We start from the raw sequence: 16,166 nt of genomic DNA, 5'->3' as shown, positions 1-16,166 counted from the left end.
CAAGGAACAAAGCAGGAGCCCAACAAAGACAATCATCCCTAGACTCAAATCATCCTAATCCCAGATGCCTAGACGCCAGTGTAAAAGCACAGTCAACAACACCAGGGCAATATGTCTCTACCAGAGCCCAGCTATCCTCCCACAGTAGACCCTGAATATTACAACACAGCTGAAGTACAAGAAAAAAACTATATGAGGGGTTTGGGATTTAGCTCAGTGGTAGAGTGCTTGCCTAGCAAGCGCAAGGCCCTGGGTTCGGTCCTCGGCTCCAAAAAAGAAAAAAAAAAAAAAAAAAACTGTATGAAGATGATAAAGGTCCTTAAAGAGGAAATTAATAAATCCCTTAAAGAAATACAGGAAAACATAAACAAACAATTGCAGGAAGTAAATAAATCCCTTAAAGAAAGTCAAGAAAATACAAACTGTTGAAGGAAACAAATAAGAATATGCAAGACCTGAAAAATGGAAATAGAAGCAATAAAGAAAATAAACAGAAAATTCTAGAAATGAAAAATCTAAGAATTCAAACAAGAACTACAGAGGCAAGCTTCAACAAGAGAATACAAGAACTGGAAGAGAAAATCTCAGGTATTAAAGATATGATAGAAGAAATGGATACACTGGTCAAAGAAAATATTAAATCTAAAAAATTCTTGACACAAAACATCCAGGAAATCTGGAATACTATGAAAAGACCAAGCCTAAGAATAGGAATAAAAGAAGAATCCCAGTTCAAAGTCCCAGAAAAAAATGATATTCAACAAAGTCATGGAAGAAAATTGTTCTAACCTAAAGAAGAAGATGCCTAGAAAGGTAAAAGAAGTATAGAAAGCACCAAATAGATTGAACCAGGAAAGAAAAGTCTTCTCACCACATAATAATCAAAACATTAAATGTACAGGACAAAGAAAGAAAATGAAAAACTGCAATAGAATTAGAGCTAGTGACATATAAAGGCAGACCTATTAGATATACAACTGATTTCTCAACAGAGACTCTAAAGTTAAAAGATCATAGACAGATGTACTAAAGACTAAGCAGCCACTGAAACTAGCCCAGTCTACTATACCCAGCAAAACTATCAATCACCATAAATGAAAATAAGATATTCCATGATAAAGACAAATTTAAACAGTATCTATCTACAAACCTAGTTCTACAGAAGGTGCTAAAAGGAAAAGTCCAAACTACAAAGGAGGTTAACTACACCCATAAAAACATAAAACACACCAGCAAAATCACACACACATACCACCACCACCACCACAACAGGAATCAACAATCATTGATATTTCTCAATATTGATGATCTTAATTACCCAACAAAAAACAAAACCTAGATATTAAAACAGGATCTATCCCTCTGCTGCATCCAAGAAACAAGCCTTAACATCAAGGATACATATCACTTAAGGGTAAAGGATGGAAAAAGATACTCCAAGCAAGATAGTCCAGCTTGACATAAGAAGCAAGCTGATGTAGACATTTTAATATCTAACGAAATAGACTTCCAACCAAAACTAATCAAAAGAGATGGGGAAGGACACTACATACTCATCAAAGAAAAAACACACCAAGAAGACATTTCACTTATCATCATCTTTGTCCCAAACAAAACGGTACCCAAGTTTGTAAAAGAAACACTACTACAGCTTAAACCACATATTGGCATGCTGATAGTGGGAGACTTTAATACCACATTCTCACTAATAGACAGGTCATCCAGACATAAACCTAAGTATAGTCATGCTGGAACTAACAGACATTATAAACCAAATGGGGAGCACTTAACCCAAACACAAGAAGAAACACAGAGAAAAACGAGACCTTCTTCTCTGCACCTCCCCTCCAAAATTGACTACATACTCACTCACAAAGCAAGTCAAAACAGATGAGAAAATTGAAATAACCGCCTGCACTCTATCAGACCACTAAAGATCAAAACTGGATGTCAACAATAGAAACAGCAAAAAGGCTATACAAACTCATGAAAACTGAACAAGTCTCTATTAAATGAAAAAACAGGCAAACACAGAAATAAAGAAATTAAAGACTTCCTAGAATTCAATGAAAATGAATACACAACATACCCAGACTTATGGGACACAATGAAAGCCATGCTAACAGGAAAGGTCACAGCACTAAATACCTACATTTAAAAAAAAAAAAATGGAGGAACTTATATTAGCAACTTAAGGTACACCTGAAAGCTCTAGGACAAAATGAAGTAAGCACACCCAAGAGGAATAAACAGAAGAAATAAACTGAGGACTGAAATCAATAAAATAGTAACAAAGAAATCAATACAAAGAATCAATGAAACAAGGAGTTGATTTGTTGAAAACAAAACAAAAACAAAAACAAAAAAAACAAAAAAGCCAAGATAGACAAATCTTTATCCAAACTAACTAAAAGATTGGAAGAGAATATCCAAACTGAAAATAGAAAATGAAAACAACAGACACTGAGGAAATCAAAAGAATCATTGGTTCATATTTTAAAAATACCTTCTCCACAAAATTGGAAAATCTAAAAGAAATGGGTAATTTTCTCACAGATACCACTTATGAAAGTTAAATCCAGTTCAGATAAACAATTTAAATAGATTTAAAACCCCTAAGAAAATAGGGTAAATAAATAAATAAATAAATAAATAAATAAATAAATGTATGTTCAGGGTCAGATGCATTTAGCACTAAACGTCTGAATTCTACCCAACGTTCAAAGAAGAGCTAAGTCCAACATCCCTTAAATTATTGCACAAAACAGAAACGGAAGAAATATTGTCAAATTCATTTTATGAGGCCTCAGTTACTCTGATATGCAAACCACACAAAGATTAAACAGAGAGAATTACAAACCAATTCCCCACATGAACTTAGATGCAAAGAAAATTCAAATCGAACCCAAGAATACATCACGAAGATCAGCCACCATGATCAAGTAGGTTTCATCCCAGAGATGCAGGGAAGGTCAACATACAAAAATCTGTCAGTGTAATGCACCATATAAACAAACTGATAGAAAAAGAGATATGATCATCTATTAGATACTGAAAACACCTTTGACAAAAGCAAACACCAGTTCATGATAAAAATCGTGGAGATATCAGGAATATAAGGTATATACCTAAACGATAAAGGCAATTTATGGCAAGCCAATAGCCAACATCAAGTTAAATGTAGTGAAACTCAAGGCAAGTCTACTAAAATCAGGAAAAGACAGGCTTCCCACTCTCTTCAGACCTCCTCAATACGGTACTCAAATCTGTAGCTAGAGCAATAGGGGATCAAGAGGACACAAGCTGGAAAGGAAGAAGTCAAAGCATCTCAATCACAGATGACGTAATCGTATAGATAGCTGTCCCCAAAAACTCTACCAAAGAACTCCTACACCAGTAACAACAGCAGTGAAGTGGTTGGATACAAAATTAACAAAGGAAAAAAAGTCAGTGGCCCTCCTTTACACAAATGACAAATGGACTGAGGAGGGGAAAGAAAAAAAATCAAGGAAACAACCCCCTTTACAAGTCAAACAGGTAATATAAAACATCTTCGTATAACTCAAACCAAACAAGTGAAAGAACTGTATGTCAAGAAACTTGAAATCTTTGAAGAAAGAAACTAAAATATATATCAGAAGATATAAAAAAAAAATCTCCCATGCTCATGGATCAGTGAGATTAATATAGTAAAAGTGGCCATCTTACCAAAGCCAATCTACAGAGTCGACACAATCCCCATTAAAATTCCACACAATTCTTTACAGACCTTGAAAGGACAATATTCAAAACAAAACAAAAACAAAATCAGCAGCAAATAACCAATCACCCAAGAGCTAAGACAACTCTGAACAACAAAAGGACTTCTGGAGGTATCATCAGCCCTGATTTCAAGCTACACTACAATACTATAATAGTAAATCACACTGTGTTGGCATAAAAACAGACAGGTTGATCGATGGAATCAAATCAAAGACCCAGATGTAAATCCTATGGATACCTTTGGATAAAGAAGCTGGAAATATTCAACAAATGGTGCTGGTCTAACAGTAAGTAGAAGACTGCAAATAGACCAGAGTTGCTGGGTTCTGGGAGTAGCTGGATGGTGGTTGTGTAAGTAGGTAAGATCAAAACAAACTGTGGACATCAAAAATTACTTTTAAAAAGAGGTGCCTACAAAATTACTTTAACACACAGAACAGAATCATTTGCTAATTATATTACTATTTTAAGTCTCTTTATTTTTATTCCAATTATTATGCCAACAAGTTGCTAGCAACTTTACCTTGCTTCTTGTCTTCACTTTTGATTTGTTTTTCTGTTTTCGCTTCAATTTCTTCTTATTTAAAATTTTCTTATTCCTAAAAAATAAAAAGTGTAACTATTATAAATATTTACATAAAGACATATAAAATCAGTGAAATAGATATTTTTAATAGGCACTTGTATATTCCTTATAGCTTCTATAAAGCAATATAATCCAAACATACATACAGGTAGTTAGTATTACAATAGCTTTTAGAAAGACAACAATGGATGGTAATTCCAAAAAGGATTCTATAAAGCTTTTTATAAAAGTAAAGCAATTAAGGTGTTAAAGTTTTAAAAAGAAAACCTTCTTTCAAGCCTATCAGATCCTCATGGGGGAGGTAGGCTGCCTCTAAATCTGTCAACCTGAGTTCAATCCATGAAACTCATTTGATGGCAGGCTAGCTATCTCTGAAATTCACATATATGTTATAGCATACTTGCACACAAATGCACACATATGCATACACACACAAGAGAGTAAATGTAATTTTAAAAGAACTAAAGGTTTTCATCAGTGGGTATGTTTATAAACATCCAAAAATGAGTTCTTTACACTGGTGAAAACTGCAAAGATAAAAAATTAACAAAGGAAAAAAAAAGTCAGTAGCAAAGTTCAAGTAACTTTTTACTAAATTATTATTAATATAAAGAAAATATGGAAGAGTTGGAGAAATGACTCAGTGGGTAAGAGAACTAGGATTCAATTCTCAACACCCACATGGCAGCCCACACCACCAATAACTCCAGTCCCAGGGGACTGGACACCATCTCTGGTCTCCACAGGCACTGGAGATCAATGGTTCACACAAGTGTAGGCAGAGCATCCATGCCCCCCACCCAAAAAAGTCAAGATTAAGGAGAGGGAGAACGGGGAAGAAGGGGAGGGGAGGGGAAGGTTAGGGAAGGGAGGGGAGGGAAGAAACTTTGAGCTCATATCCTTAGCAACTAGTTCTCAGTGCCTCAACCACAGGACTGCTTTTGCATTAAGGAGAAGGAACCCTCTGAGTAACTAAGGAGAAAAAAAAAAACCTTTCTCCCTCTCCTCCCTCAACATAGTAAAGAATAAAGTAGGAGAAATAATAGGCTAGCCAAACATTTTCACTTTTATATAACTTTATATTCTGAATGCCTACTATAATGAGAAACACATTCCTAGGGTGCAAAGACAAAATAAAAAAAAGACAGTTTTTGCTCTGGAGGCCAGCAGCTACTTAAGTAAAAAGAACAATTTATCTGTCTAGTAAGAGATTGGATGCCTTAGAAGGGGGAACAAAATAATCACAGAAGGTAAAGGGTGGGAGAGACTTGGGAGGGAGAGAGGAGGGGAGGGGAAAAGGGGTAGGGGATCAGGTGTGGGAGTAGACATGGGGGAGATGCACAGAGGAAATTGAACAAAGGTGTATAGCAATGGGCGATGGGGTACAGGGGCAGCCAACATAAAGTCCCAGACTCCAGGAAAGCAAGAGACTTCCAGGACCCAACGGGGATGACATTAGCTGAAATACCCAACAGAAAGCAGAGAGAACCCATAGAGACCATATCTAGAGGCTAGGCACGACCCCTGGGTGAGGGATGGGGCCACCCACCCTTCTCAAAATTTTAACCCAGAATTGTTCCTGTCTAAAGGAAATACAGGGACAAAGTGTGGAGCAGAGACTGAAGGAAAGGCTATCCAGAGACTGCCCTACCTGGGGATCCATCTCATATGCAGCCACCAAACCCAGACACTAGTGCTGATGCCAAGAAGTGCTTGCTGACAGGAGCCTGATATAGCTGTCTCCTGAGAGGCTCTGCCTGAGCCTTACTGATACAGAGACTGATACTCACAGCCAATCATTGGACTGAGAACAATGGGGTCCCCAATGGATGAGTTAAGCAAAGGATTGAAGGAGCTGAAGGGGTTTGCGAGCCCATAGGAAGAACAATATCAACCAATCAGACCGCCTAGAGCTCCCAGGAACTAAACCACCAACCTAAGAATACACATGGAGGGACCCATGGTTCCAGCTGCATATGTAGCAGAGGATGGCATTGTCTGGCATCAATGGGAGGGGAGGCCCTAGGCCCTGTGAAGGTTTGAAGCCCCAGTATAGGGGAATGCTAGGGCAGTAAGGCAGGAGTGGGTGGTTGGGTAGGGAAGCACCCTCACAGAAGCGAGAGCGCAGGGGCGGGGGGGGTAATAGAGGGTTTTTAGAGGGGAAACCAGGAAGGAGTATAACATTTGAAATGTAAATAAACATAACAACCAATAAAAAGTTTAAAAAAAAAAGTGCCACTGCGCTAATAAAAACAAAAGGTGGCCTGCATAATGGTTCTCTACCTGTAATCTCAGTATTCAGTTCTTTTTAGGATAAAACAGGAGAATTAGAAATTTGAGGCCAATGTGTGCTAAACAGAGAGACTGTCTCAAAACAAAACAAAATAGAAAAATAGGGACTAGTAAGATGCCTCAATGACCTGAGTTCAATTCCTTGGGTCCTACATGGTAAAAAAAGAGAACCAGGGGTTGGGGTTTAGCTCAGTGGTAGAGCCAAGGCCCTGGGTTCTGTCCCCAGCTCGAAAAAAAAAAAAAAAAAAAAAAAAAAAAAGAGAGAGAGAGAGAACCAATTTCACAGGTTCTCTGATTACACACACACACACACACACACACACACACACACAGAGAGAGAGAGAGAGAGAGAGAGAGAGAGAGAGAGAGAGAGAGAGGAGTGTGGGGGGACAGAGGAAAAGAATCAACAAAAGGTGAATGTAATTGAGTAATTTAGAGAAGGGGGAGGTAGAGGAAATGAGTACAGAGGAAGATAGAGCGGGCAGAAGATGAAGAGGAAATAAAGATAATCACAATTATGATCATAGATGCTGAAGTCAAGTTCTTAAGATCTTAGACTATTATGACGGAAGCTGTGGCATATGTTTGAATGCTTAATCACCAAGGGAATGGGAGTCAATGAAAGGATTAGAAGGATTAGGAGGTATGGCCTTGTTGGAGAAAGTGTGCCACAGGGACTATGCTTTGAGGTTTCAAAAGCCCATGCCAGACCCCGGTTCACTCTCAGTCTGTAGATCAGGATGTAGCTTTCAGCTACTGCTCCAGCACTGTGTGTGCCACCATGCTGCATGACATGATGACACATGCCATGATGATAACAGACTAAACCACTGGAAATGTAAGTAAGCCCCCAATTAAATGCTTTGTTTTACAAAAGTTGCCTTGGTCATTGTGATGCTATTCCTGGTTGTCAACTTGACTACATCTGGAATGAACTACAATCCAGAAATGGGGGTGCACCTGTGACCCAGACCTTGCCATGGGATGACACAGGCTTTGGATACAGATCTTGAGGGACGGTGGCCATGAAAAGCTTCTTAGGTCTAGACAAGGTAGTACAGTCTACTACGGCAAGCAGATCTCTGAGTTCAAGACCAGTCTGGGACAGAGCAAACTCCAAATCTACACCTTAAATCTGGGCCATACCTTCTGCTGGAGGTTCATATAAGGATAATGGAGAAGCTCACTCACTTTCACCTGCTGGCACAGACTTTCCAGGACATCTGATGGAACCTACTGCTTCAGGATTCCAGCTTCTACAGACCAGCTGGAGGAGCTAACCTCGTGGGACTGAGCAGCTCCTAGACTCTTGGACTTCCCATTCTAAGGTGCCCACTGCTGGGCTGGTTGGACTGCAGACTATAAGTTATTACAATATACAGACAATCCATAAGTTCTGTGACTCTAGACCCTGACTATACAGAAGTCAGTACCTGGAGTAGTTCTAAAGGAGCAGAAGTATAAGGATCAATCTTTACAGTATCTGGAATTGGCTTCGTTATAGGCCAGCACTTTCTAACTCACAGACACTTTCAACTACTGAAACTATTGACTCTCTCTCTCCTGGAAGCTTGAAAATATGGAAGGCCCATGAGGGGAACTACATTTCAAACTTAAAGAAGTAAATGCTTTTGATTATTTTGATCTAATTGTGACTGGCAATGGATCAGTTGATCAAGTATATGAAAATTTCTACAGTTTGGAAGAAAATTATTTTGTTAGCTGGTTGCTCTTAACATCTCTGGATAAATTGATAAAGGAGAAGAATGAGCTGCATGATAAAATTTACCAGCTCCCGATGCAAGTAAACAATCTAAGGGTTGGTTTCTAAGTGTGCCCTTGAAGAGGACCTTCTTTCTCGCAGCCATAGAGTGCAAGCTGCAGAAAATTAAATCAAAGTCCTCATTATAAGGTTGGCCGAATTACAGTAAAAAGTCAAGTCTCAGCCTCAGAGGGTATCAGCAGATAAAGTAAGGGCATTTATTGACAAAGAATGGGATCCTATAACTTGGGATGGGGATGTATGGGAGGACCCTGTTGAAGCTGAGAACTTTGAATCCTCAGATTCTCAAGGGCTTACCTAACCTGAGGAAGTAATACCTCAGCCCCACCCCTTAGCTTCTTTCACTTGAGGAAATTAATCTTTCATTGTCTGATAGACCAGCAGTGACTTTCTCTGAAGAAAATGCCAGGCAAGACAATACTGAGGTTCCTCTAGAACTATAACCAAATGCAAGGCAAAGCAGGCCCTTAGAGGAAAGGCAGAAAGTTCATGAGGAAGTGTGCTATACTGCTAAGAAGCAATATAACAGTGACTAAAATGGCCATAGATCAGTGCTTATCAGAGAAGCTTCTTGTAGTCAAGGTAATTAACTCGGACCCACAGCTGACCAATGTGCAGAGAGTAAGAGACTTTGGAGCACTTAGCCCTCAATGGGATGTCTTCACCAAACGACTCGCCTTAAGGATCAGAACCTATGCTGGAAGGAGAGAAGACTGCAGGAGCCAGAGGTGGTGAAATGAATGACTCCAGAAGAACAGCATCCTCGAGACATAGCAGGTCTGACACATATTTGAACTTACGACCACGGTGGCAGAAAGCAGATGACATATACAGGTTCAAACACAACAAAATCACAACATTGAGAAGGGAAAGTAGTCTGAAAGTCCATCCCTAACAGAGAAACTTTTTGCAGTTCATACTTGCTTGGAAAAGGAGAAATCCACTTTCTCCAATGAGGTGCCACTAGATATATCAATCACACTCCAGGGCAGTCTCCATGCCTATGAGTATTTGGCCAACACAAAATGAACTCCATGGGTTTCTGTGGCGTGTGTGTGTGTGTGTGTGTGTGTGTGTGTGTGTGTGTACGCATGTGTGTGCATGTGTACATATGTACTTTTTGTCTTGCTATTTTTTTAACTCATTGATTTTGTTTTGTTTTGACATAGAGAACATAAAGTTGGGTGGATGAAGTTGGGTGGGAATAGATCTAAGAGCAGTTGAGGGAGGAAAACGTGATCAAAATATATAGAAAATTTTAATAAAAAATTAGTAAAAGTAAGAGATTGGGGTTCACAGAAGAGACAACATTCATCTTGGACTCATGACCCAAGACCTATACAAAAAATAAAAATCCCTTTTCTAAAGCAGAAAAGAAAACAAGAGGAAAAAAATTTAAGTAGGTCATTCGTAGACAGGAAAGCTACTTCCAAATAAAGAAGTCAGGTAAGAAAGTTAGTCTGCAAAAACTGAAAGTAGAATCCATTTCCAAGTTACTAAAGTGTCCTAAGATGGACATGGGTGGCCAGCACGTGTTGATATTTACCACTGCCTGCCACTTCATCCTCACATCAAAATAATCACAAAAGCTAGAAATTTACATTCCATAGTAATGACTCTTGCTTATGTCCACAGCATCTCTAATAGATGGCCTCTACAATCACCTGGACCATGGCACAGTTTCACACTTCTGCACATGCACGCCCCACCTCCTAAGTTGGCAATTCTCCTACTTAGAACAGCATAGTCTCCATTCACTTACAATAGTCTAAAAGGACTGACATCATTTAGAACAGCCTCTACTAATACCTGACTAGGGCCACCTCTGCCACTTTAATCTGCAGTTTAAAGTTAGAGTTATTTAACTCTATACATCTAACTATATTTGAGAACTAATCGTTTTTTCATAATATTCCATAAAAATAAACAAAACTCTAGAATCCAGTCTTATACATCAACAATTCACTGGAACTTATGATGATTTAAAAGAGTTTAACTACTAAATCAATAGGAGCTCAAGGAGAATGGCTAGAATTGGTCTTATAAGACTTTTTTATTATTACAGAACTTCATATTTATGAAGTTATCATAAAAGTAAAATTACTTTTAAACTGAGGTAAATATCTTAAATACATTCAGAAGCCAATGCCTTTTCCTGGCCTCTTAATACACCAGGCTTGAATGTGAATGCATATTCATATACACATGTAGGTAAAACACTCACACACAAAAAATAAAAATAAAGTCCTTATTTAAGGAAGATTAAATATGTCTGTAATATAAAAACTGAGCTCGTAAAATTTACTAAGTTGTATGTCATTACTTTCTCTATAAGCATATTAGTAAGTCTGTTTCCTAACAACAGAAAACTATTTTAAAACTATCTCACTCAAATATGTTTCTTTAGTTCCTTCTAACTCAAATGCCAAGTTTTGATGAATCCAAATGTACAGAATATTTGGGATTAAAACGTTTCACTATTTTATCTGATTTTATGTATTAAAGAAAACTTTATTTAAAAATCCCTAAGCTGCAATCTAAAGCAATAATGGGCAAACCTTTTTTGTAAACAAGCAGAGGACTAAGTAATTTACTCGGTGTGGCCATAAGATCTCTGTGGTAAGTGCTTTAATCGCCACAGCATGAATACAGCCATGGATAGCACAGAAATAGGTTGGTGGCTATGAGTAAAATTTTATTCCTGGGTTGGGGATTTAGCTCAGTGGTAGAGCACTTGCTTAGCAAGCGCAAGGCCCTGGGTTCGGTCCCCAGCTCCGAAAAAAAAAGAAAAAAATTTTATTCCTAAATACTGAAATTCATATTTTATGTCACTTTTATATCACAAAACATTTTATATATATATAATACATATATACACACACACATATATATATATATATATATATATATATATATATATATATATATAGAGAGAGAGAGAGAGAGAGAGAGAGAGAGAGAGAGAGATACTAGGTTTGCTACCTGCGCCACCTTCTGCTGAAGCCTGGCCCACAGCAGCATCTTACTGTGCACTGTGACCTCCTTGTATGAGTGTAATGGAACATAAAGAACGCAAAAACAAAACAGCATGTAACTAGCAAAAGACAATAGTTCAAAAGCTTCTGAGCACACAGCAAACAAAAGCTAGTTCAATATCAAACACACTATGAATCCCAGGTGCTCCTGCCATTAATCCCCCATGTTGTCTCACAAAACCACACTGCAGCCCTAGTTCTGAACACACTATGTACTGTATGTACGCATAATGATGCTACCCAATACCAGTCAACAATGCCTAAAGTACTTCAGGCCAGACTTGATACTACTAAGTGTTCTGAAGCAGTGTTTCTGTTACAATACAAAGTTTTCTGCTCTTATAGAAACATAGTTTAATTATAGAAACAATAACTGAATTATTTTCCTGTGGCCACTCCTCATCATGCATCAAATTAGTATACCTTTAGATTGTATTATGATAGAATATTTTACTTTAAAAGTTATTTTGAGATATTTACTTAAATTTCATTTAAAAAAATTAGTAAATCAGTCTTTGCTTGGGCCTGACCAGTATTTCCAATTAATCCCTAAAACAGTCCTGAACACAGTTCAGTTATATACTAAATACTTATGTGAAATAGTATTCCTAGTACTAGTGGTTATAAGAGATCAATAACTCACTAATAGATGAAGGTTCTCTATGTCATATAATATCCACCATCCACCATCCACCAAACAGTAAAAATTATTTCTGTAAAAATTCATTATTCTTTATATAAAATAAGCATATCCACCTATTAGTCCAGTAATGTGCTTTCATCTTTAGTAAATGACAAAACTACATGCATACCAAAGGTTGTCCTAAAATACACTTTCTAATGATTTATCAGGTAATTGTTTAATTAATATACCTATATGTTTGAGTATGTAATAATTACAAGAAAACTAGGAGAAAAAAATTTAAGATAGCCCTGGCCTAAGGTACATTTTATAAAATATTGTATTAGAATGGTTCATATCAAATATAAAAATACACATGTACATAATACAGAGAAAGTATTCAAAGCATTATTATGCTTATTGATATAAGTACTCTTACACTATCTTCTTTTCCTATGTATAAAGATTTGCTATTAGCTTCTACTTCTCTAACATTTGATACTATACAGGATTAAATTACTGTCTTCCTTCGCAGACTAGATCATCACAAGAAAGCTATAGAAGAAGTGAGAACTAGGCAACCAAACAGAATATCTCAAGATAAACTGAGAGCTCTGGTGTTGTCTTTTAAAGACATGTGGAATACTTCGACACAAACAAGAACTGAGCTTCATTCAGTGAGATGACGACTACTAAAGCAAGCAAAGCACTAGTGGTCCTTTGAGGTACACAGTCCAAAATGAAACTAAGTCATGAGTACTGTCTGCTGGTGGTGACACTGATGAGATAAGATATAGGGTCCCATTACAAAACCCAGGCTAGCCTCAATGCCAGCCATGTTGGTTAAGCTAACCTCAAACTTACTACTTCCTGCTTCAGCCTGCTAAGCACATTAGGTGACTCATCCATCAAAGAAAAACTAGAAATTAAAAACAGAAAGAAGGGGCCGGAGAGATGGCTCAGCGGTTAAGAGCACTCGACTGCTCTTCCAGAGTTCCTGAGTTCAATTCCCAGCAACCACATGGTGGCTCACAACCATCTGTAATGGATCTGATGCCCTCTCCTGGTGTGTGTGAAGACAGCTACAGTGTACTCACATATATAAAAATAAATAAATAAATAAATCTTTAAAAAAAAAAAACAGAAAAGAAATTTTAAAATGATAGCAACCAAAAGCAAAGAAAGAAAAGAAAGATGCCTCAAAATAATACTCACAATGGAAACTAAGAAGTATTTCCTATTAAATGAGAATTATGAATATGACATCAACGCTGTGGAAGCTAAAATAGAACTTAAACAAAATATATAGTTTTTGCATATACTTAAATGTGTTATTGAAATTTATGCTCACGACCACTCCATTGTTCATTTTTGAGGAAAGATGGAGAGAGAACCGTAAAGCTATGCCATCTGTGCACAGAACGGAAAAAGGGAAAGATGAAGACATGGATGGAGAAGGGTGGGACGGAAGGGAAGAAGGGAAGGAGCGAGGGAGCAGAGAGAGGGGAGGAGCTGAGTAAACATCAAGTAAGTGGCAAGAGGAGAAACCTCTCTAAAATGTGGCTCTGTAGATCATACCTACAGAATTAGACTCTACACACAGCCCAGATAAGATGGAAATGCATATCATGACACAACTGAAAATTATTCACACTAAACTGCAGAGAGATGTTTTTTAATTCACAAAGGTAGTAAGAGCTAACAAATAAGTAGGGACTTAACCAGTGATAATGGCAGAATTAGATGTAAGAAAGACTCTAAAGCACTATGAATAAAATGAATACAACAGAGAACATGAACCAGACTCTTAAAGAGCAAACACAGTGAAAATAAAGCCTTCTGTAAATATGCAATAAATAAGCCTTTTTCTGTATTATCCCCACACTGAAGGGTCTGTCTTGATTTGTAGTCCCTCAAAGCCTCAAGAATATGCAGGCAACAGTTACTTTGAGATGTAACCTCTGGTAAAGAAAAGTCACGAGTGACGTAAGAGAAAGGAATTAATTAATAAATACTCCCTAGATTTTGTCAGTAGACACAAGCTGGCTTCAATCAGAAGGGGAAACTTCAATAGAGGAACTATGTCCATCACACTGGTCAGTAGGCATGATTATGAGGCATTTTCTTGCTTAATGATTGATGTGGAAGGCTCAGCTCAGGGTGGGCAGTCCGACCCCTGAGGTAGTAGGCCTGGCTTATATAAGAAGCCAAGCTAGCAAGCCATGAAGACCGAACAAGTAGACAGTTTCCCAGTAGGTCCCTGACTCTGTCCTTGCTTGAGATCCCACTGGGTCAGGATGTCTCAGTGATGGGATGTGGTCAGGAACTGTAAGGCAAATAAAGCCTTTCCCCCTCAATTCTTTTGGTCATTGTTCTGCCCCAGCAATGGAAAGCAAACAAGGACAATGCCTTCCGAAGCTTATTACCTTGGTGGTAATTCTACCACTGACCAGTGCCTCTTAACTGTGATGAGGAAAATGAGTTGCTTATCTGTTTCCTACTCATCAGTGGTTGAAGACATTTCTCAGGGAAACTTTCTATAAAAAAGTCCTGCACAGTCACTGTCCAGCCATCGCTACTCCCCAGCTAATTCAAAATAAAATGGCTTAATTCTCAAAAAAAAAAAAAAAAAATAAGTCCTGTACAGACTTCCAAGGCTCAAAGTCATAGCTGTTTCCAGGAGACAGTTAGAGATAATGTCAAAGAGATATAGCTTGCCCAGTAGGAGGAGCACCTGCTCCAGTCTCTTGTATAAAAGATAATTTCTTTTCTACCACTCCATACCTTTCTCTCTAAATATTAACTCCCTTGCTAACCTTACTATTCCCAGTAAAACGTCATTTTTCAGACTTCTGAATAAGGGTAGGTAATAGCTCATTATTATATTATTACTTTTATTTAAAGTTGTGTGTGTGCGTGTATTGTATGTGCATGCTTACGCTTGGGCTTATATGCTTCTGTGTGTGCATGTGGCTAGACAGCAAAGTGAGGAATCTTCCTTGATTTCTCTCTACCTTACTGTCGGCACTCACTGAATCCAGATCCACCAATTGGCTGAGCTGCTCGATAGCAAGCTCTAGGTATCCATCTGTCTCTGCCTCATCAGCTCTGGGGTTACAGATGAACAATAGCACGCCTGTTTTGTTTTGTTTTTGTGAGTGCAGAAGAGACAAACTCAGATCCTCACGGTTGCAACAAGCGCTGAAGTTAAATAAGCCCTTTCCCCAAAGCCTAGTGTAATCTCTTAATGCCACCTTCATGATACTGTCTAAAACACTGGCTCAAGAGACTACAGAGAAGGAGGCATCTCGCCATGGCTTATTCATGATATCATGTTGTAATACCAAATGTCTAAACACATCTGCTAGATATTATAATTATGTAATAAAGATTTTAATAACACTACTGTAAATATATTCCATCAAGAAAAGGCAGACAACTGAAATGCATAGAAAGTTCCCAGCACAGAAGAAAGTTTTAAATAGAATTGAACAATATAAAATTTTAAATTTCATTAAATAATTCATTAAGAAAATAGAGATAGGAGTTGGGGACTTAGCTCAGTGGTAGAGCACTTGCCTAGCAAACGCAAGACCCTGGGTTCAGTCCCCAGCTCCAAAAAAAAGAAAAAGAAAAAAAGAAAATAGAGATAACACAAAATCTGATATTGAAAATAGATCAATAAAGATTATCCAATTTGGGCTGGCAAGACGGCCTAGCAAGCCAACGTGCTTACTGTGTAAGCCTGAGGATCTACCTTTAATCCCCAGAACTGAAATAAAAGAGTGATGTGGGCTGGAGGGATGGCTCCAGTGTTAAGAACACTGACAGTTCTTCCACAGGACCTGAGTTCAATTCCCAGCAACCACACGGTGGCTCACAACCATCTGTGATGGAATCTGATGCCCTCTTCTGGTGTGTCTGAAATAGTAACAGGGTACTTAATATAAAACAAACAAATACATCTTTTAAAAAAATTAAATATGTAAATTAAAGGATGATGTGCCAGTTCCAGCCTGTAATGTCAGCACTCCCACAGTGACATGGAAAGAAGTCACAAAGCAACATTGGCATCAGAAACAATGA

At 38.0% G+C, this 16,166-nt stretch overlaps 1 protein-coding gene across 2 annotated transcripts in view; it reads right to left on the bottom strand.

The window, feature by feature from the left end:
- The window catches only part of Mycbp2 (MYC binding protein 2), a 231,748-nt gene that overhangs the window by 200,839 nt on the left and 14,743 nt on the right, over positions 1-16,166 (bottom strand). For both annotated transcript variants that reach the window (XM_032918389.1, XM_032918388.1), the window contains exon 2: positions 4,286-4,361. In XM_032918389.1, coding sequence (XP_032774280.1) covers positions 4,286-4,361 — 76 coding nt within the window. The remainder of the gene's footprint in view (positions 1-4,285; positions 4,362-16,166) is intronic.

This window comes from Rattus rattus, chromosome 12 (assembly GCF_011064425.1).
Source record: "Rattus rattus isolate New Zealand chromosome 12, Rrattus_CSIRO_v1, whole genome shotgun sequence".
Taxonomy (NCBI): domain Eukaryota; kingdom Metazoa; phylum Chordata; class Mammalia; order Rodentia; family Muridae; genus Rattus; species Rattus rattus.
Note: the sequence above shows the minus strand (reverse complement) of the source record. Positions and strands in the feature narration are given on the sequence as shown.